Source organism: Leopardus geoffroyi, chromosome D1, assembly GCF_018350155.1.
Source record: "Leopardus geoffroyi isolate Oge1 chromosome D1, O.geoffroyi_Oge1_pat1.0, whole genome shotgun sequence".
Classification (NCBI taxonomy): domain Eukaryota; kingdom Metazoa; phylum Chordata; class Mammalia; order Carnivora; family Felidae; genus Leopardus; species Leopardus geoffroyi.
Genome location: NC_059329.1, coordinates 583582 through 607242, shown reverse-complemented (window position 1 = coordinate 607242; position 23661 = coordinate 583582). Strand labels below are relative to the sequence as shown.

General features: G+C 39.3%; 1 protein-coding gene across 5 annotated transcripts in view; it reads right to left on the bottom strand.

The window, feature by feature from the left end:
• Window positions 1-1440: 1440 nt before the first annotated feature.
• The window catches only part of CEP126 (centrosomal protein 126), a 102574-nt gene continuing 80353 nt past the window's right edge, over window positions 1441-23661 (bottom strand). For 2 of the 5 annotated variants that reach the window (XM_045486571.1, XM_045486577.1), the window contains 4 exons: window positions 23582-23657; window positions 20896-21105; window positions 10757-10821; window positions 1441-1770 (listed from right to left, as the gene is read on the bottom strand). In XM_045486571.1, coding sequence (XP_045342527.1) covers window positions 1708-1770; window positions 10757-10821; window positions 20896-21105; window positions 23582-23657 — 414 coding nt within the window. In that variant the 3' untranslated portion in view covers window positions 1441-1707. Of the gene's footprint in view, window positions 1771-10756; window positions 10822-16032; window positions 16744-20895; window positions 21106-23581; window positions 23658-23661 lie in introns of those variants that run through there. The other 3 variants (XM_045486573.1, XM_045486575.1, XM_045486572.1) reach the window with 3 other exon arrangements.

The window sequence follows — 23661 nt, the reverse complement described above, 5'->3', positions numbered from 1 at the left end:
ACCTTCTCTGGCCACCCTACCTGTTGTCTGAAATCACCCTGCCAGCACTGTGCCCCCTTACTGCGCTCTGGTTTTCACTCAGCATGCTTGATAACTCCGCTGGCATATTCTTATGTTGAAAATCTGTATTCCCTGCTAAAGTGTAAATTCCATGAGACACGAAAATAATTACTTTTGTTTTTTATTGTGTTCCTAATATCTGGAGCAGCACCTAGCACATAGTAGGGGCTTGATAAAGGGAACGGTTGAATATTTTCCCCTACGTTCGTCATGTTGATTTGCCTCTGGGTCCCCGCTTTAATTCCTAAGGCCACCGATGAGAATGACCACCTCTAACTGTCAGGAGCTCTCTATCCACAAGAGAGGTACGTCCACACAAATAACTACAGTCAGGGAGGCACATAATTTATACCAGCGGTAGTAGAGAGGATTCTTAGGAAGCACTCGAGGAAGTCAACCTCAGCAGTGTTTGAGGGGACTCTGGTGGATGGCAGTGGGACAGGAAAGGCATGCTGAGCCCAGGGTGCGGTGCTGGCTGGGGGAACCGGTGCCCTGAGGGAAAGGTGGCAAACAGGCCGCCAGCTGGGCAGGAGGCCTCAGGGGGCGGAACCTTTCGCACATTCTCTCCAGGGGCCAAGGGCAAAGTTCTGAGGACCTGTAAGACAGGCCTGGTACGAGAGATTTTCACTCTGGCCATCTCACCATGCTCTACAAATGCCATGCTGTCAGCCTTACTGGTGTGAGAGGTCAGAAACTCAGCCTGAAGCAATCCAGAAGAGAGCCTGAAGTAGACAGGTTGATTGAAAATAAAGACATAGGCGATTATCATAATTCTATGGAAAAACTTTGATAATCATATGAAGTTTCATGATCATACAAGGGGTTTCTCTGGTTTTCTTGTTTCTTTATTTAAATATTTATTTATTTATTTTCAGAGAGAGAGCGCGTGAGCACGAGTCGGGGGAGGGGCAGAGAGAGAGTGTCAGAGAGAGATCCTTGCCCCTCTTTTGGTTTTCTTAACATCCCTTGGCAACAACTCCAAAGTACAGAGATCCTTCAAAGTCTTAAACAAATAGCTTTACTATATATGTGGGATATTACTGACTAATCATAAAATTTTTAGGGATGCCTGGGTGGCTTAGTCGGTTAAGCATCTGACTCTTGATTTCAGCTCAGGTCATGATCTCACAGTTGGTGGGTTCAAGCCCCACATCGGCTCTGTGCTGACAGCTTGGAACCTGCTTGGGATTCTCTCTTTTGCTGTCTCTCTCTGCCCCTCCCCCACTCTCTCCCTCAAAATAAATAAATAGACTTAAAAAAATCATAAACTTTTTACACCACTGTACCAAAATTTAATAGAATTTATTAGGAATTTTAGAAAAACAAAGCTTCACAACTATAGCTAATACATAATTTTAATAACAAAATATCCTGTTGTAGTTTTAAATATAATGAATTTATTTTCAGAAGCATGCCCATTAAAAACAATGAAGCATTTCCATTCACTAAAAATGTATCAATAAAATACATAATAAACTTGTAGCATAAATGTAAACTAGTCAATTTATCTCCATTACCCATGTTGTGATTTACCTTTATTTTATGGTTATAGTATTTTAAATTATTAACAAATGCAGAAATCTAGGATATATTTACAGGAGATTATCAAAAATAATGATTCCATTTAATAGTTACTGTTATTCTTCATCAGTATTTTCTCTGCACTCTGGATCCAACATCAGGAGATAGACTGGTCCTTGGCTGGCTGTTCTGTAACATAATTTCAGAACACTATTTTACTGTAGTATTCATAGGCAGATTCACAGGTGGATCTCCTTACAGATTATGGATGTTAATAACACTAAATTCATAATTCAAATTCTCAAGTGCTACATATACATCAAGCTCAACATAATGAGTACCACTTCACATAAAGCATCATGCCAATGATAATAATTCATAATCTTCACCCTTTGCTATTGGAAAAGGTGATTAGCAGGTGCCTTTTATCATAATCTGGTGTGTAAATAGTCACAATTTAGCAATTTTACTTTCTAAGGGAAGCTCCAGCAACTCATATAACACCGTAGGTGTAGTTTAACAACATATATTGGGTTAAAGAAGTTGCTTGAGAGGGCATTAGGTAAAACTTCATTAAATTCATAAATTCATAAAGTTTATTCAAAAAAAAGTAAATATTCCAAAATAAAAATTCTGCTTCTAAGAGTCATAGTTTTTACACTGAAAAGCCATGGCTGGTGTCTTCGGGACGCCCTGGGACAAGCCTCTGAGAGGACAGTGTTTGCATGTCGTCTCTATTAGAACGCACGAGACTTGAAGGCAGGAAAGTGTTTTCCTCTTTCTAGTCCCAGCCCTCACACACAGGCACTGTGTGTCTGACACAGTGAAAACCCAGGCAATATCTGTTCAATGAAGAAAAAGAGGGCACCCAGGGGGCTCAGTTGCTTAAGCGCCGACTTCAGCTCAGGTCATGATCTCACGGTTCCTGAGTCCCAGCTCTGTATCGGGCTCTGTGCTGATGGCTCAGAGCCTGGAGGTTGCTTCAGATTCTGTGTCTCCCTCTCTCTCTGCCCCTCCCCTGCTCGTGCTCTCTCTGTCTCAAAAATAAACATTAAAAAAAAATTTAAAAAAGAAAAGGAAAGAAACAAAGGAGACCAGTATGATAACTTCTATGAAAAGAAAAAAATCAGGCTGCTATGGTTGCCAAGAAGAGGAAGTTCTAAACTTTGACAGGATAAAACTTGGGCTGAAGAAGCCTTCCTAGAGGGAATGGCAGTGAAATGAAGCCTGAAAGAATGAGTAGGAGAGAAGTATGTAAGAGGACAAGTCCTGTGAGGCAGGGGATGAGGGGAAGGCAGTGTGGGCCCTGGAAGGACAGGGAGCTCCAGGGAGACCTACCTGTCACTCAAATGTATATAACTTACAAGCTGGGGAGCAACCAGAGGTGCAGATGGGAAGGTCGTGAATGCAGTTCTCTGGAGTTTTAATTCATCTTTTAGGTGACAGGTAAGTGCTGACACAGGAGAGTGATATGTTCATATTCTTGGTTTACAAAGATTACTCTGGGCTGATGGTGTGAAAGATACCCTGGACAGATCACATCTCTTCAGATGAGACATGACACATTCTTCTTCTTCTTTTTTTTAAAATGTTTTTTATTTATAGAATAAATTTAATGTTTACTCGATGTTTTTATTTATAGAAACCAATTTTTAATTAATTTTTTTAAATTTACATCCAAGTTAGCTGGCATATAGTGCAACAATATTTCAGAAGTCGATTCCTGAATGCCCCTTACCATTTAGCTCATCCCCCCTCCCACAACCCCTCCAGTAACCCTGTTTGCTCTCCATATTTACAAGTCTCTTATGTTTTGCATCCCTTCCTGTTTTTATATGATTGCTGCCCTTCCCTTATGTTCATCTGTTTTGTATCTTAAAGTCCTCATATGAGTTGAGTCATATGATACTTGTCTTTCTTTGACTAATTTTGCTTAGCATAATACCCTCTAGTTCCACCCACGTAGTTGCAAATGGCAAGATTTCATTCTTTTTGATTGCCGAGTAATACTCCATTGTATATATATATATATATATCACATCTTCTTTATCCGTTCATCCATCGATGGACATCTGGGCTCTTTCCATACTTTGGTTATTGTTGATAGTGCTGCTATTAACGTTGGGGTGTGTGTCTCCTTGAAACAGCACACCTGTGTCCCTTGGATAAATACCTAGTAGTGCAATTTCTGGGTCATAGGGTAGTTCTATTTTTAATATTTTGAGGAACCTCCATACTGTTTTCCAGAGTGGCTGTACCAGTTTGCATTCCCACCAGGAGTGCAAAAGAGATCCTCTTTCTCTACATCCTTGCCAACATCTGTTGTTGCCTGACTTGTTAAAGTTAACCATTCTGACAGGTGTGAGGTAGTATCTCATTGTGGTTTTAATTTGTATTTCCCTGATGATGAGTGAAGTTGAACATTTTTTCATGTGTCGGTTGGCCATCTGGATGTCTTCTTTGGAGAAGTGTCTATTCATGTCTTTTGTCCATTTGTTCACTGGATTATCTGTTTTTTGGGTGTTAAGTTTGATCAGTTATTTATAGATTTCGGATACTAACCCTTTATATGATATGTCGTTTGCAAATATCTTCTCCTATTTCATTGGTTGCCTTTTAGTTTTGCTGATTGTTTCCTTCACTGTGCAGAAGGTTTTTATCTTGATGAGGTCCCAATAGTTCATTTTTGCTTTTGTTTCCCTTGTCTCTGGAGATGTGTTAAGAAGTTGCTCTAGCCAAGGTCAAAGAGGTTTTTGCCTCCTTTCTTCTCTAGAATTTTGATGGCTTTCTGTGTTATGTATTGGTCTTTCATCCATTTTGAGTTTCTTTTTGTGTATGGTGTAAGAAAGTGGTCCAGGTTCATTCTGAACTTCACCGTCCTGTTTTCTCGACACTATTTGCTGAAGAGATTGTCTATTTTTCATTGGATATTCTTCCCTGCTTTGTCAAAGATTAGTTGGCCATATGTTTGTGGGTCCATTTCTGGGTTCTCTATTCTGTTCCATTTATCTGAGTGTCTGTTTTTGTGCCAATATTATACTGTCTGGATGATTACAGCTTCGTAATACATCTTGAAGTCCAGGATTGTAATGCCTCCAGCTTTGGTTTTCCTTTTCAAGATTGCTTTGGCTATTCGGGGTCTTTTCTGTACAAATTTTTTCCATACAAATTTTAGGACTGATTGTTCTAGCTCCGTGAAGAATGCTGGTATTATTTTGATACAGATTGCATTGAATACGTAGATTGCTTTGGGTAGTATCGACATTTTAACAATATTTTTTCTTCCAACCCCGAAGCATGGAATATTTTTCAATTTTTTGTCTTTTTCAATTTCTTTCATAAGCTTTATATAGTTTTCAGTGTGTAGATGTTCACCTCTTTGGTTAGGTTTATTCCTAGGTATTTTATGGTTCTTGCTGCAATTCTAAATGGCATTAATTCCTTGATTTCTCTTTCCGTTGCTTCATTATTGGTGTATAGGAATGCAATTTATTTCTGTGCATTGATTTTATATCCTGTGAGTTTGCTGAATTCATGGATCAGTTGTAGCAGTTTTTTTGTGGAATCTTTTGGGTTTTCCATATAGACTATCATGTCATCTGTGAAGAGTGAAAGTTTGACCTCCTCCTGGCTGATCTGGATGCCTTTTATTCCTTTGTGTTGCCTGATTGCTGAGGCTAGGACTTCCAATACTATGCCGAATAACAGTGGCGAGAGAGGACATCCCTGTCTTGTTCCTGACCTTAGGGGGAAAGCTCTCGGTTTTTCCCTATTGAGGATGATATTAGTGATGTGTCTTTAATATATGACTTTTATGATCTTGAGGTATGATCTTTCTATCCCTACTTTCTTGAGGGCTTTTATCAAGAAAGGATGTATTTTGTCAAATGCTTTCTCTGCATCTATTGAGAGAATCTTGTGGCTCTTATCCTTTCTTTTATTGATGTATCACAGTGATTGTTTTGCGGATATTGAACCAGCCCTGCATCTCAGGTGTAAATCCCACTTGATTGTGGTGAATAATTCTTTTAATGTATTGTTGAATCTGGTCAGCTAGTATCTTGTTGAGGATTTTTGCATCCATGTTCATCAGGGAAATTTGTCTATAGTTCTCTTTTTTATTGGGGTCTTTGTCCTGTTTTGGAATCAGGGTAATGAAATGCTGGCCTTGAAGAAGGAATTTGGAAGTTTTCCTTCCATTTCTATTTTTTGGAGCAGCTTCAAGAGGATAGGTGTTAACTCTTTCTTAAATGTTTGGTAGAGTTCCCCTGGAATGGCATCCAGCCCTGGACTCTTGTTTTTGGGAGATTTTGATTACTAATTCGATTCCTCTACTGGCTATGGGCCTGTTCAAATGTTCTATTTATTCTTGTTTCAATTTTGGTAGTTTACATGTTTCTAGGAGTCTGTCCATTTCTTCCAGATTGCCCATTTTATTAGTGTATAATTGCTAATAATATTCTCTTATTGTTTTTATTTCTGCTGTGTTGGTTGTGATCTCCCCTCTTTCATTCGTGATTTTATTTATTTGGGTCCTTTATCTTTTTGATCAAAATGGTTAGGTGTTTATCAATTTTGTCAATTCTTTCAAAGAACCAGCTCCTAGTTTCACTGATCTTTCCTACTGATTTTTTTTTTTTTTTTTTTTTTTTTTTTGTTTCAATAGCATTGATTTCTGCTCTAATCTTCACTATTTCCTGTCTTCTGTTGGTTTTGGGCTTTATTTGCTGTTCTTCTTCCAGCTCTTTAAGGTGTAAGGTTAGGTTGTGTATCTGGGACCTTTCCTCTTTCTTTAGGAAAGACTGGATTGTTATACACTTCCCTCTTATGACTGCCTTTGCTGCGTCCCAGAGGTTTTGGTGTTGTCATTTTCATTGGCTTCCATGTACTTTTTGATTTCCTCTTTAACTTCTTGGTTAGCCCATTCATTCCTTAGTAGGATGTTCTTTAGTCTCCAAGTATTTGTTATCTTTCCAAATTTTTTCTTGTGGTTGATTTTGAGTTTCATAGCATTGTGGTCTGAAAATATGCATGGTATGATCCATCTTTTTGTACTTGTTGAGGGCTGATTTGTGTCCCAGTGTCCAGATATTCTAGATATCTTCCTTGTGCACTGGAGAAGAATGTGTATTCTGCTGCTTTAGGATGAAATGTTCTGTATATATTTGTTAAATCCATCTGGTCCAGTGTATCATTCAAAGCAATTGTTTCCCTGTTGATTTTCTATTTAGATAACCTGTCCATTGCTCTAAGTGGGGTGTTGAAGTACCCTACTATCATGGTATTATTATCAATGAGTTTCTTTATGTTTGTGATTGATTTATATATTTGGGTGTCTCACGTTTGGAGCATAAATGTTTACAAGTGTTAGATCTTTTTGGTGGATAGACTCCTTAGTTATGATATAAAGCCCTTCTTCATCTCTTGTTACAGTCTTTATTTTAAAATCTAGATTGTCTGATATAAGTATGGCTACTCCAGCTTTCTTTGGCGACCATTACCATAATAGATGGTTCTCCACCCCTTTACTTTCAATCTGAAGATGTCTTTAGGTCTAAAATAGGTCTCTTATAAATAGCATATAGACGGATCTTGTTTTCGTATCCATTCTGTTACTCTATGTCTTTTGATTGGAGCATTTAGCCCATTGACATTTAGAGTGAGTACTGAAAGGTATGAATTTATTGCCATTATGTTACTTGTAGAGTTGGAGTTTATGGTGGTGCTCTCTGGTCCTTTCGGTATTTGTTGCTTTGGGTTTTGTTTTGTTTTGTTTTTTCTGTCTTTTCTCCCTTCAGAGAGTCCCCCTTAAAATTTCTTGCAGGGCTGGTTTAGTGGTCATGAATCTGCTCTAATTTTTGTTTGCCTGGGAAACTTTGTATCTCTCCTTGTATTTTGAATGAAAGCCTTGCTGGATAAAAAATTCTTGGCTGCATATTTTTCCTATTCAGCACATTGAATATATCCTGCCACTCCTTTCTGGCCTGCCAAGTTTCTGTGGATAGGTGTGCTGCAAACCTCATATGTCTTCCCTTGTAGGTTAAGGACTTTTTTCCCCTTGCCGCTTTCATGATTGTTTCCTTGCCTGAGTATTTTGTGAATATGATTATGATATGCCTTGTTGATGACTGGTTTTTGTTGAATCTAATGGGAATTCTCTGTGCTTCCTGGATTTTGATGTCTGCGTCTTTCCCTAGGTTAAGAAACTTTTTCGCTATGGTTTGCTCCCATAAACCTTCTACCCCTTTTTCTCTCTTTTTATCTTCTGGGACCCCTATGGTTCTGATGATATTCCTTTTCAATCAGTCACTGAGTTCTCTGATTCTTATATCATGCTCTTTTTTTTGCTTTGGTCTCCCTCTTTTTTTTTCTGCTTCATTATTCTCCATAAGTCTGTCCTCTATATCGCTGATTTGCTGCTCTGCTTCATCCATCCTTGCCGCCTGAAACATGATAAATTCTTAAACAAAGGCACTAACAGTAGGAATGAAGATAGTGGATGGATTTGAGGTGTATTATCAGAGGACATATTGCCTGTGGGCATGGGAGAAGGAGAAGCCTGGATGAGATACACATTTCTGTCTGGGAAGTCTGGAGGATGGTGTCATCAACTGAAGTAAGAATTAAAAGAGGTAGAAGAGTTTTGGGGGGAAACTTGGGAAACTGAATCTTGGCTCTGCCACTGAATATTTGTGAGACTTGAGAAAATTCCTTGATGTCCTTCGCTTAGAATATTAAACAAGATAACGTGTCTGAAATAATTTGGGACCGTATTTTTCAGTGGTAGGAATCCCTAAGTGTGCTTCCATTCTTGTTTCTAAATATATCTCAACAAAATTTGGGTGCCATTAAAGAGTATTAATTGACATTTAGCATTCACCAAGGGGCTTTGCAAGAAAACAGTGGTATTTTATGGGGCATAAAATCTTGCTTCAGAATATTAAAAACGTTTCCAGTTCAAATACATCACCTCATTTTATTGTAGCCTGAAAAAGGTACATCATATATTTAAAAACCAGGTATAAAAAAATCATGAAGTCTCAACCAATATTTTCAAGTATGTAGTATGTGCTAGTTTCTACGAAGTAGACAGGTAAATGGAAAAACAGCCTCAAGAATATAGTTCCAAAGAAGATCACTCATGTAAAAAGACAACCCACAAAAACACCTATGGAGTAGAAGTATAAAACCAGTGGTACTACAGTAATTAAGTTCAGAGAGAATGTGGTCATCATAAGCTGGATTGGTCATGGAGAGATTCATGGGGGAAGTGACATTAAGTTGGTACTTAGATAGGTTGGATTAGGAAGGTAGAGCAAAAGTACAGCTGGTGCAGTTTGGAGCTGGGTGAACATGAACAAACAATGAGAAAAACATGACAGCATACAGAGTACTGCAGACTTGAAGGACAACGCATTAAATTTGTTTGGCTGGAAGGAAGATTCATAGTGTAAAAAGAGAGGTAGGTGGGACTATGAATTGTTACAAATTGTTATGATTCCTATCATTTACAAGGAAGTTATGCTTTGCATGTGCATTTCACTTAAGTAGTTTCAGGAATGTTACCTTTTTCTGAAACGATGCAACCTTTTTTTTGAGACAATGTAAATGGATAAGATGATCACAATAGTGGCACTAATGATAATGCAACCCAATGGTGTCTAGCATGTGTTGTGTTATAGGCACTGTTCTAAATACTTTACACTGGTTCTTCTCTCTAGAAGCCCTCACAGGTACACTAGAGGATAGATGCCAGTACCATTAAGATGATTATGACTAATCAGTGAAGGGATACAGGAAGGGATGGGCCAAATTTTGTTCCTCTGAAATCTTACAACAGCACTTGCTCTGAGTGGTGGAAGCTGACTGCCTGCCACCTGAGAGATCCTGCTCAAAATTATTTCTTTTGCTCATGTTACAAGTGTCTAAAATTCCACTTTTAGAAATTCACTATACTTCTTCCCAGAAATTGTTTTTAAATGATTTAAATTAAGTGATGTGTAACTTTGTTTATGTAAGAGCAAATAATAAGAAATGAAGTATACTTGTGTCGTCGTACTTTTTCCTGTCAAGATTACAGAACTGAGGGTATGTGATGAAAAGCAATTGAGCAAGCATCCAATGAATTCTCTAAGAAAGCATTTTTTTTTTTTTTAGAAAAAATTTTAATGTTTATTTATTTTTGAGAGAGAAAGAGACAGAGTGTGAATGGTGGAGGGGTAGACAGAAGGGAGACACAGAATCTGAAGCAGGCTCCAGGCTCTGAGTTGTCAGCAGAGGGCTCGATGCGGGACTCGAACCCATGAACTGGGAGATCATGACCTGAACCAAAGTTGGACGCTTAACAGACTGAGCCGCCCAGTCGCCCCTCTAACAACGCATTTCTTTGTCGAACACCTAAGTTGAGGATAGTAAGAGTTCAGGTGCCTCACATAGTCTTAATTCATATTATGGTAATTTGTATTCACTATCCACGTGTGTTCTTTCTCCCTGTTAGACTGAAAATTCCTTCATGCACTAAATTGCCACTGATATGTGTATCTTTACCAGAATCCAGTGTCAAGGCAAAAAACAAAAACAAAATTCCAAATAATGATGTCTAGTTTTGAACTTTGAAAACACAAAAGGGAGATGGGCAAGGGTGGGATCATTACCAAGGTAAAATAACCAACAATTTTCCAGTTAGGCTACATACCCATATACTACATATCAGGAGTGCAATGATATCAGTTTCTGTTCCCATGGATGATGAAATACTCTGGATGGAAAAAACTTTATATTTTGATTTTTTTTAATTTTAAAAAAATGTTTATTTATTTTTGAGAGAGACAGAGAAAGAGAGTAAGTGCAAGTAGGAGAAGGCAGAGAGAGGGAGACACAGAATCCAAAGCAGGCTCCAGAGCTCTACGTGGGGCTAGAACTCTTGAAATCATGACCTGAGCTGAAGTCGGATACCTAAGTGATTGAGCCACCCAGGCGTCCTATATATTTTGATTGTTTTAAATGAGAGGATATTTGCTGATTCTAACAAAACGTCTCATCATTGAAAGCTGACTGGGAGAAAAACTCCCTAAAAGCCAATATCAAGAAAAATTAATTTCAATACAGGATTCTTACACACAAAATCATGACATTTCCTAAAACGAGAAAAATAAAATCTTCTTAAAGTACTTACCAGAAATGGTATTATTCGTAAGTTATTTTTGATGGATGGATTTTTGCAAATGGTTTCTTGTACATCTGAAATAATTATACCATGACACAAAAATAATTCAGTTACGTATGCTGACAGAGAAGAATCAAATGTTAAGTTCTGGTGTCAAATATTCAACGTGGGGAACAGACTTTCTTCTTTGGTCACCAGAAACAGTCTTTAGCCTTGTATTAGGTTAGGAAATAGAAGTAATTTGATGATAAACAATTACATAAAATTAATGTTGATAAAAAGAAATTCCTAATACTTTGACTATTCTATAACAATCTTCCTTCAAATGCTGGGTTTTGTTTTTTTTTTTTTTTCTTCCTTTTTAAAAAATACAGTACTTTTATTACTTTTTAAAGTTTATTTATTTATTTTGAGAGAGCGAGAGAGAGCAATCAAGAGAGAGTGAGCCAGGGCATGAACGAGGGAGGGGCAGAGAGAGAGAGAGAGAGAGAGAGAGAGAGAGAGAGAATCCCAAGCAGGCTCAGTGCTGTCAGTGCAGAGCTTGACGTGGGGCTGGAACCCATGAACCATGAGATCATGGCCTAAGCCGAAGTCGGACACTCAACTGACTGAGCCACCCAGGTGCCCCTCTTCTTTTGTAAAACAAAAGGTAAATTTGATTCTTTGAGTATCTCAGGAAAGAAGAGATGTTTATTTAGCTATTAAGGCATAAAAGTTGAATAATTTGTCAACTCTTGCCTTTTTAGTGCTTAAGCTTTGGTCCATATAAAAGCAAGGGTCTGGGCAAAAGAAAAAAAAAACAAAACACCTTCAAGCAGAATCCTTTATGTGAAGCATTTAAGCATGTCGAAGTATCTAATAGGAAAAAACCCTCTAAAAAAACTGACCTGAGTTTTTTACTCTTGATCTTCATAATGGGACATCTTACAGCTTTAGTTATATATTGCTTCTGGGGTTGTAGCTCCTTGCTTTTTATTAATATATAATTATTAAAGTTTATTTATTTTTGAGAGAGAGAGAGAGGGAGAACTTGTGCATGAGCAGGGGAAATGCAGAGAGAGAGGGAGAGAGAGAATCCCAAGCAGGCTCCACACTGTCAGCGTGGAACCCAATGTGGGGCTCAATCCCATGAACCTCGAGATCATGACCTGAGCCAAAACCAAGAGTTGCCCACCAGGCACTCTTATTAATATTTTATTCTCAAATTTTAATTTTTAAATTAACACAAAAAACATATAGAGCATATATACATATTGCAATTAATTATAATGAAGCTAATGTCTATGTAATGACTTAGACTGAGAAATGTGCACATTATCACTATTTTAGGAACTTCCCGGAGCTCCCATCTCCGTGCCTCCCTGGGGATTGCACTTCCTTTTCTTGCCCACAGAGGTGACCGATTACATGGGCTTTGTGCCTGCATAATTATAGCACATGAGTATACATGCATATCATATTGCTTGTTCTACCTGTTTCTGAACTTCAAATAAGTAAAACTGACCTGATTTTTGTTCTGAATTTTTATTATTTTTTAAATTTAAATTCTGATTCATTTACAGTGCAATGTAGTTTCCTGGGGTAGAATTCAATGATTCATCACTTACATATAGCACCCAGTGCTCATCACAAGTGCCCTCCTTAATCCTCATCACCCATCTAGCCCATCCCCCACCCACCTCCCCTCCATCAGCCCTCAGTTTGTTCTCCATATTTAAGGGTCTCTGGTGATTTGTTTCCCTCTCTTCTCTCCCCTCCGCCTTCCCATATGTTCATGTTTTGTTTCTTAAATTCCACATACGACTGAAATCATATGCTGTTTATCTTTCTCTGATTGACTTATTTCATTTAGCATAATACATTCTAGTTCCATCCACATCATTGCAAATGGCAAGAGTTAATTCTCTTTGATTCCATTGAATATATACACCCATCTTCTTTATTCATTCATCAGTTGATGGACACTTGGGCTCTCTCCATAGTTTGGTTATTGTAGATAATGCTGCTATAAACATCAGGGTGCATGTACACCTTCAAATCTATATTTTTGTATCCTTTGGGTGAATACCTAATAGTGCAATTGCTGGATTGTAGGGTAGTTTTATTTTTAGTTTCTTGAGGAATCGTCATACTGTTTTTCACAGTGGCCACACCAGTTTGCATTCCCACCAGCGGTGCAAGAGTTTCCCTTTCTCCGCATCCTTGCCAACACGTGTTGTTTCTTGTGTTGTTAATTTAGGCATTCTGACTGGTGTGAGATAGTATCTCATTGTGGTTTTGATTTGTATTTCCTTGATGATGAGTGATGCTGAATATTATTTCATGTCTGTTAGCCATCTGGATGTCCCCTTTGAAAAATGTCTATTCATGTCTTCTGCCCATTTCTTAACTAGGTTGTTAGTTTTTTGGGTGAGTTTGAGAAATTCTTCATAGATTTTGGATACTAACACTTTATCAGATACCTCATTTGCAAGTATCTTCTCTCATCCTGTAGGGTGCCTTTTGGTTTTGCTAATTGTTTCCTTCGCTGTGTGGAAGCTTTTATCTTGATGAAGTCCCAATAGTTCATGTTTGCTTTTGTTTCCCCTGCCTTCGGCAATGTTGTCTAGTGAGAAGGTGCCCCAGCTGAGGTCAAAGAGGTTGCTGCCTGTGTCCTTCTCTAGGATTTTGATGGTTTCCTGCCTTCCATTTAGGGCTTTCATCCATTTTGAGTTTCTTTTTGTATATGATGTAAGAAAGTGGTCCAGTTCATTCTGCATGTTGCTGTCCAGTTTTCCCAACACTATTTGCTGAAAATATTGTCTATTTTTCACTGGGTGTTCTTTCCTGCTTTGTCAAAGATGAGTTGACCATATAGTTGTGGGTCCATTTCTGGGTTTTCTCTTCTGTTCCACTGATTTAGGTGTCTGTTTTTATGCCAGTACCATACTGTCTTGACGACTACAGCTTTGTAATACAGCTTGAAATCAGGAATCGTGATGCCTCCAGCTTTTCTTTTTCAGGATTGCTTTGGCTATCCAGGATCTTTTGTGGTTCCATACGGATTTTAGGATTGTGAGTTCTAGCGCTGCGAAAAATACTGGTGGTATTTTAACGGGAACTGCATTAAATACACAGATTGCTTTGGGTAGTATAGACATTTTAACAATGCTTGTTCTTCCAATCCATGCGCATGAAATGCGTTTCCATTTCTTTGTGTCCACTTCAATTTCTTTCATAAGCTTTCTATAGTTTTCAGAGTATAGATCTTTTACTTCTGTTTTTATTTAATGCTTTATTTTTATTAAAAAAATTTTTTTAATGTCTATTTATTTTTGAGACACAAAGACATAGCATGAGCGGGGGAGGGGCAGAGAGAGAGGGAGACACAGAATCCGAAGCAGGCTTCAGGCGCTGAGCTGTCAGCACAGAGACCGATGCGGGGCTTGAACCCATGAACAGTGAGATCGTGACCTTAGCCAAAGATGGATGCTTAACTGACTGAACCACGGACACTTAACCGACTGAGCCACCCAGGCACCTCTATATCTTCTACTGCTTTAGTTAGGTTTATTTGTAGGTATCTTATTGTTTTTGGTGCAATTGCAAATGGGATCAATTCCTTGATTACTTTTTCTGCTGCTTCATTATTGGTGAGAAATGCAAGAGATTTCTGCACACTGATTTTATATCCTGTGACTTTGCTGAACTTATATGTTAATTCTAGCACCTTTTTGGTGGAGTCTCTTGGGTTTTCCACACAGAGTATCATGTCATCTGCAAATAGTGAGTTTGACTTTTTCCATGCTGATTAGCATGCTTTTTCTTTTTGTTGTCAGATTGCTGAGGCTAAGACTTCCAGTACTATGGTAAATAGTAATGGTGAGAGTGGACATCCTTGTCTTATTCCGGACCATAGGGGAAAGGCTCTCAGTTTTATCCCATTAAGGAGATTAGCTGTGGGTCTTTTGTATATGGTTTTTATGATCTTGAGGTCCACCTATCCCTCCTTTTTGAGGATTTTTATCAGGAATGGATGCTGTATTTTGTCAAATGCTCTTTCTGCAACTATTGATGGGATCATATGGTTCTTATCCTTTCTTTTATTATAGTCATGTATCACATTGATTGATTTGCAAATATTGAACCAGTGCTGTAGCCAAGGAATAAATTCCACTTGCTCATGGTGAATAATTCTTTTAATGTACTGACTTTGGTTTGCTAATACATTGTTGAGAACTTTTGCATTCATGTTCATCAGGGATACTGGCCTGTAATTCTTTTTAGTGAGGTCCTTGGTTTTGGAATCCCCAAGGCAATTCACAGAATGAGTTTCAAAGTTTTCCTTTTCAATTTCTTTGCTGGTTATGGGTCTGTTCAAATTTTGTATTTCTTCCTGTTTCAGTTTTGATAGTTTGTGAGTTTCTAGGAATTTGTCCATTTCTTCCTGATTGCTCAGTTGGTTGGCATATAAATTTTCGTAGTATTCTCTTATGATTGTATTTCTGTGGTGTTGGTGGGGTCATCTCTCCTCTTTCATTTGTGATTTTATCTATTTGGATCCTTTCTCTTTTCTTTTTGATAAGTCTGGCTAGTGGTTTACCAATTTTGTTAATTCTTTCAAAGAACCAGCTCTTAGTCTCATTGATCTGTTCTACTGTTTTGTGTGTGTGTGTGTGTCATTTATTTCTGCTCTAATCTTTATTAGTTCCCTTTTTCTGCTGGCTTTTGGCTTTATTTGCCATTCCTTTTCTATCTCCTTTAGGTGTAAGTTTAGGTTGTATATTTTGGACCTTTCTAGCTTCTTGAGATAGGCCTGCCTGGATTGCAATATACTTCCCTCTTAGGACTGCCTTTGCTACATCACAAAGGTTTTGGACTGTTGTGTTTTCATTTTCATTTTCTTCCATGTATTTTTTGAATTTCTTCTTTAATTTCCTGGTGAACCCATTCATTCTTTAGTGGGATGTTCTTTAACCTCCATGTGTTTGAGGGCTTTCCAACCTTTTTCTTGTGGTTGACTTCAAGTTTCACATTGTTGTGATCTGAAAATATGTATGGTAAAATCGCCATCTTTTTGTACTTGTTGAGGGCTGATTTGTCACCCAGTGTGTGATCTGTTCTGGGGAATGTCCCATGTGCCCTCGAAAAGAATGTATATTCTGCTGTTTTATGATGAAATGTTCTGAATATTTTTGTTAAGTCCATCTTGTCCAGGGTGTCATTCAAAGCCATTGTTTCCTTGTTGAGTTTCTGCTTAGATGATCTGTCCATTGCTGTGAGTGGGGTATTAAAGCCTCCTACTATTATTAATGGTTTTTTTTTTTAAAGCTTTATTTCCTAGGTGCTGACCTCTGAAACGTCACACTTGGCACACTGTTGTTTATAAAAACCTAGTGGTATTGAAACCCTCTCCTTTTTCCCCCATCAATGGTTCTGGGGAACATTTTCTTGTCCAGTCCCCAGAGCATGTTTTCATTCTTTCTCTCTAGCTGCTTTCGGGGGGAAGTGCTTTCCTGCAAAAACTCGAGGTGCTGCTCTCTCCCCCTTTCTCCTCTCGGCAAAAACGACTCCCCCCCCCCGAGGTACCCCGGCTCTTCTCGGCCCCCAGTTCACCTCTCAGCACCATGCACCTGCTGCGTTCTCTCCCTCAAACTATGCAGATCATTGTGTGAATCCTCAGATCGATTTCCTAGGTGTTCACAATGGTTTGATGTTGATCTAGCCGAGTTTGAGGGACAAGTCCAGGGTCCCCTCACTCATCTGTCATCTTAACTCCTCCTGACTTGTTGCTCTTGTGCTGTGATTTGCCTTATTTTGCCCCAAATTATATTGTTTAGAATCATCTATGATGATGTGTGTAGCTGCAGTTTGTTCATTTTCCTTGCTGAACAGCGGCACATGGCTATTCCACATTTAGGTGTTTTCGGTTTGGGGCTTCCAAAAACAATGATGATCTCTGTATACTTCTGCGTGTCTCCTGATGCACACGTGCAGGCTTCCTCGAGGGCATGTATCTGGAAGGGAAATTACTGGCTTGTAGGGTCTGTTCATGTTCAACCTATTTGATGATGGCAGGACATTTCCTCAAGAGACTGCACCCACTCACACCCCAAAGGCACTGCGGGAGGGGCTCCCACCGCTGCACACCGTTACCAATGCCTGGCATCCCCCACTGTTAAACCTGTGTCTTTCTGAGGAATATGTAACTGTATTCCATTGCTTTAAAAAAAAAAAGTATTTATTTTGAGAGAGATGGGAGAGAGGTGGGGGAGGGGCAGAGAGAGAGAGAGAGAGAGAGCGAGCCTCTCTATGCTCCATGCCCAGCACAGAGTCCAACATATGACCCTGGGATCGTGACCTGAGTGGAAATCAAGAGCCGGAGGCTCAACCCCAACTGAGCCACCCAGGCGCCCCTATTTATATACTGTGCATATGAGTCCTTCTTCTTCTTTTTTTAAAAAAAATTTTTTTTTTTTCAACGTTTATTTATTTTTGGGACAGAAAGAGACAGAGTATGAACGGGGGAGGGGCAGAGAGAGAGGGAGACACAGAATCGGAAACAGGCTCCAGGCTCTGAGCCATCAGCCCAGAGCCCGACGCGGGGCTCGAACTCACGGACCGCGAGATCGTGACCTGGCTGAAGTCGGATGCTTAACCGACTGCGCCACCCAGGCGCCCCGATGTTTGTTAATTTTTGACTGAATGCTAAACTTTATGTTTACAATGGTGGTTAGTGAGGCAAATAGGACTTATGCCAGGAAACGGGGATGCCTATTCTGCTAGGCAACTGGGGCGTGTGTGTGGTTAATCACCAGGTATTGAGTTTTGGGTTCTGTTTTTGTTTTTGAGAGAGACAGAAAGGGCACAAGTGAGCGAGGGCAGAGACAGAAAGAGAGAATCCCAGGAGGGGCACAGGGAGAGAGAGTGAGGGAGAAAGAGAGAAAGAAGTGGGGCTTGAGCTCATCCAATGCAGAGCTTGAACTCATGAACCGTAAGATCATGAACTGAGCCAAAGTCAGATGCTTAATGATGCAGCTACTCAGGAGCCCGAGACCTTTTTTTTTTTTTTTTTTTTTTTTAAGTAAGCTCTGCACCTAACATGGGGCTTCAACTCTGACCTGAGATCGACAGTCCCCTGCTCCACTGAGCCAGCAGGTGGCCCTGGGTTTGGGCTTTGTTGTTGCTTTGCTGTTTGTGCCTTTAGTCCCTCACCGGTTTACATCCCTCCGGTGTTGTTCTGTGTTTCTGCAGGGTCATGGAGGTTTTTTCTTCAATGTTCCTACTCCACTCTTAGTGTCTGGCCTTCCTGCGTGCCTGCACAACCCAGCCAGGCTCTCTGTAGGCTCCTGCCTCTCCTCTGGCAGAGTTCTAGTGCTTGCTACTTTGCTCTTTTTGGTCTCATCGTGGGGGAGCAGGGAAGTTTTCTCCTCACAGTTGTCAACTTTGCTTTGTATCTCTGACAAGTTTTGTGCCAGAGAATTTTGTGACCCTCATGCAATAGTGGGAGACTTCTGCTGACCTTGGGGGAAAGTTCTGTTTTTCCCCACTGAGGATGACATTAGCTGTGGGTCTTTCATATATGGGCTTTATATGCTTGAGGTATGATCCTTCCATCCCTATATTCTTGAGGGTTTTTATCAAGAAAGTATTTTGTATTTTGGGGGTGCCTGGGTGGCTCAGTCGGCTGAGTGTCCGACTTCGGCTCAGGTCATGATCTCGCATTCTGTGAGTTTGAGCCCCACGTCGGGCTCTGTGATGACAGCTCAGAGCCTGGAGCCTGTTTCAGATTCTGTGTCTCCCTCTCTCTCTGCCCCTCCCCCACTCATGCTCTGTCTCTCTCTCAGAAATAAACATTAAAAAATTTTTAAAAGGAAAGGATGCTGTATTTTGTCAAATGCTTTCTCTGCATCTATTGAGAGAATCTTGTGCTTCTTATCCTTTCTTTTATTAATGTCATGTATCACCATGATTGATTTGTGGACATTGAACCAGCTCTGCATCACAGGAATAAATCCCACTTGATTGTGATGAATAATTCTTTAAATGTATTATTGGATCTGGTTTGCTAGTATCTTGTTGAGAATTTTTGCAACCATGGTCATCAGGGAAATCGGTCTGTAGCTCTCCTTTTTAGTGGGGTCTTTGTTTTGGAATCAGGGTAATGAAGTGCTGGCCTCGCAGAATGAGTTTGGAAATTTTCCTTCCATTTCTATTTTTTGGAACAGCTTCAAGAGAATAGGTGTTAACTCTTCTTTAAATGTTTGGTAGAATTCCCCTGGAAAGCCATCCAGCCTAGGACTCTTGTTTTTTGGGAGATTTTTGATTACTAATTCAATTTCTTTGCTGGTTATGAGTCTGTTCAAATTTTCTATTTCTTCCTGTTTTAGTTTTGGTAGTTGATATGTTTCCAGAAATTTGTCCATTTCTTACAGATTGCCTAATTTGTTGGCATATCATTGCTCATAATATTCTCTTATTAATGTTTGTATTTCTGCTGTGTTGGTTGTGATCTCCCCTCTTTCATTTGTGATTTTATTTATTTGAGTCCTTTCCTTTTTCTTTTTGATCAAAATGGTTAGGTGTTTATCGATTTTGTTAATTCTTTCAAAGAACCAGCTCCTGATTTCATTGATCTGTTCTTCTGTTTTTATGATTTCAATATCATTCAATTTTGCTCTAATCTTAATTATTTCCTTTTTTCTGCTGGTGTTGGGCTTTGTCTGCTCTTCTTTGTCTAGCTGTTTTAGGTGTAAGGTTAGGTTGTGTATCTGAGACCTTTCTTCCTTCTTTAGGAAGGCCTGGGTTGCTGTATACTTCCCTGTTATGACAGCCTTTGCTGTGTCTCAGAGGTTTGGGACTGTCGTGGTTTCATTTTCATTGGCTTCTATGTACTTTTTAATTTCTTGGTTAATCCCTGAATTAAAACTTTGGGCATCGTGATCTTTTTTATGTAATTTAATATTTTCTATTTTGTCTCATAATAAGACACCAAAACCAATTTGCCTGTGGTTAGAATTTGTTTGGTACATATTTTCTATCTTCTTTATTTTCAGCTTTAAGAGTTCTGATTAAGAGTTCTCTTATTGGGTGCCTGGGTGGCTCAGTCAGTTGAGCATCCAACCCTTGACTTTGCCTCAGGCCATGATCTCATCGTTTGTGGGATCAAGCCCCGAGTTGGGCTCCACACTGACAGTGCAGAGCCTCCTTGAGATTTTCTCTCTCTCTCTTTCTCTGCCCCACGTGCACATGTTCTCTCTCTCAAAATAAACAAATAAACTTAAAAAAAAAAGAGTTCACTTATTGTGATGAGCACTGAGTAATGTATACAGTGGTCGAATTAGTATATTGTACACCTGGAACTAATATAACACTGTATGTAACTATATATGAATGGAAAAAAGTTAATCTGCACCAAATTCCTTAAGAAGAATCCCAGTGCAACTTAACACCATTTATGTTCTCCCAACTTATGCATTACTTTTAAAAGGCATTTTAAAAGATGTTTATTTATTTTGAGGCAGAGAGCAAGCACATGAGTAGGAGAGGGGCAGGGAGAAAGGGAGAGAGAGATTCCCGATGTGGGGCTTGATCTCACGAACCGTGAAATCATGACCTGAGCCAAAACAGAGTGGGACACTTAACTGACTGAGCCACACAGGTGCTCCCTTTAGTAGGCATTTTAATGGTAATGTTTTTCTCTTTGAAACACACACTACTTTATTACATTTAGTATTTTATCCAATGTTTTTTCAAATTTACACTCTCAGACTGTCCATCTGAAGTTACTTTTGGTCTGCTAAAGTGCATTCTTCAGCATTTCCTTTAGTATGAGGCTGCTGTTAACAAAACATAGGGCAAGGGCTACAACCTACGCAGACACACACACAGACACAGAGAGGTGAACAAAGCCTGCCTGTTTTCCTCCCTCACTGGCTCAACGCTGAAGTTCAAGATGTACATGCTTTTCCACCCGTATGTGTGTGTGTGTGTGTGTCTGTGGGGTGTAGCTCTTTGGGAGGCCCAACTTTATGGAGGGAGGATTTTCTGTGAGACTACCCATCTTGAGGATTCTTATTTCTAATTATTAAGTTAAAATCAATTTTAAATTACAATTATCTAAGTACGAAGTGTAACTTTTCTCACAAAAGGTGATCTTCCACACTTACAGGACAGCCTCTCATTGAGACGACTCAGGGACTGTAGGATCTTCTGTTCATCAGCTGACAGTGCACAGATGTTGAACGGCGGGGTCTTGTTTGAAGTCAGATTTGGTTTCTGTAGCTGCTTGCTATTTATGACAGTGAGAATTTCATCCTCAGGCACTGAAGCTTTCACTAGGTCTTCAGCCATCAAAAACTCAGAAGTACTATCTGAAACTACAGAAACTTTACATTAATTACTCTTCAATCCTTTTTTCTCTTTGGGATTTTCTCTTACACCTACTTAACGGACATGTGCTTGTATGTATTCACTTCACAAAAAGAAACCCTCTAAATCTTCCGTTACTTCGCATTTTATTTATCAAGATTATTCGTATCTAGCATGTTCCCATCCCTAATTAAAACACAGAAAGTCAAAGTGATGGCGAGGCAATAAACATTCCTGGCACGTTATCTGAGCTAAAGGAAAAATGCAGCATGTTTAGATTGATTATTCCTGTGTTGTGTTTTTGTTATTCATTGGTAGTACAAAGAGACGATGAAGTAGATTGTCTTTTTTTTTTTTTTTTTTTTTTGAGCGTGAGAAAGAGAAAGAGAGGGTACACACCTGGGAGGGGTAAGGGCAGAGAGACAGGGAGAGAGAATCCCAAGCAGGCTCCGAGCTGTCAGTGCAGAGACTGACATGGGGCTCAAACTCAGGAACTGTGAGATCATGACCTAAGCTGAAACCAAGAGACCTACACTTAACTCACTGAGCCACCCAGGCACTTCTTTTTTTTTTTTTTTTTTTAATTTTTTTTTTTTTAACGTTTATTTATTTTTGAGACAGAGAGAGGCAGAGCATGAACGGGGGAGGGTCAGAGAGAGAGGGAGACACAGAATCGGAAGGAGGCTCCAGGCTCTGGGCCATCATCAGCCCAGAGCCCGACGCGGGGCTCGAACTCACGGACCGTGAGATCGTGACCTGAGCTGAAGTCGGACGCTTAACCGACTGAGCCACCCAGGCGCCCCGCCACCCAGGCACTTCTAGATTGTCTTTATAATAACAATTAAGATAAAAAAGAGTAAAAGAAAAGGAAAGTAAGGTAAAGTTAGAAAGTGAGCTAATGAGCTGAACTGAACTGACAGCTTAGAAAAAAGACCCAATCAGATCGAAGAACTTAACTTATCAAAGAAGCATCAGAGTCTTGAGAGAAGGGAGAGATAACTCAAGAAATTAGTTTGTTGCTTTTACAAGAATCAATTTTCAGTTTTCTATTACATCATATGTTTAAACAAAATCAAAGGAAATTAAAGAATTTAATTTAATGAATCACACCATTAATGCAATCTGGAGGAGAAAGAAACACTTCTGAATTTCTGTATGGGAAAGGTTCTTTGATCTTAAAAGTAATGGAAAAATCACTAAGAAAAGACTAAAACATGTTTATTTAAAGGCCAGTCTTCCCTAATAGACTTTAAATTTTTGAAGGGCAAGACTTTTATATATTTTGTTCATTACAGTGTATCCAATCTTTACTTGTATGCGGGAAATTAGCTGTCATCTGTTGAACGAAAAATGCAAAGGAAGACTTCTATATGTAAACATATAAGTGGAATAAAATGCAAATAATAAAGTAGTAAAAACATTTGCAACTAATATGAAGAAAAGAACTCCTGACATTTAAGGAATTTGCAGGAATCACTAAGGAAATACCCGAGCTCCGGTACCTACAGGAAATAAGAGTATGAAGGACCAAATCACCACAAGTTAACACACATACAAAACAATGAAGCATGTTATTAATAAAAGGAATACAAATCAACAATAAAACACAATTTCTTTGCCTATCATGTAAGCAAATCATAGGAATAATTGCACCTCAAGTTGGTTCACATCCCAGAAAAGTTTTAAATGATGTTTTTCAGGACAGTATTTTAGGGATATATATGTACAGCTATAACAATGCTTATTCCCTCTGATCCAGTATTCATGTAATACAGAGTTTCACTCAACAAGTATTTATTGGATGTCAATGACATGGCAAATAGTGTAATTTTAATTCTGGGAATCTCCATCTCATGGAAATGGTTGAAAAGTGAGGAAAAAGCCTCATGTAGAAAGACGTCCAATACATCATCATCATCAACATCATCGTTATTGTTATTAATTACTATTATTATTCTCTCTTTTTTTTTTCAAGAAAGGCAACTGCCACTTGCAGCGCCTCATGTGGACGTGTCTGGAGTCTTGGAAGCTAGACGACCCTACGTTTTCCTACAAATGGACCTCGAGAGCTAGTCTGGAGGTTCTAGCAGGGGAGCGCAGCTAATCGTAGACCCTTGATGGAAGCCCGGTCCTCCTCTACAGGGGAATGTCGTCCTCTTCGACTGAGCGCTCAGCTTTGGAAGGGACGCACAGGGACCGGTGAGGGAGGAAGGGGACACCCGCCTAGCCAGCCAGATCAGCCAAATCAACCCTGGTGATCGATGGGGTGACAGATGTCGCAGCCAGATCGTCCTCACATCCATCCGATACGTTATTATTTAGAATAAAAAACCTGGCAACAGCCTGAATGTGCAGGGCAAGGGGGGCTCAGCCCCCACATGGTGGTTCACCGCTCAGGTATGTGTGCACTTAGGAAAATACACGTAACAAAATATGAAATCATGCGGAACAAAGCTCAGAGAGAAATTTTAAACCGAAACATACCTTCTTCAACATCAGAAGTACCCCTTGTTGTTTGTTTTGGCTCCCTTGAACTTAGCTGGACACTTTGTCCAAAATTCTAT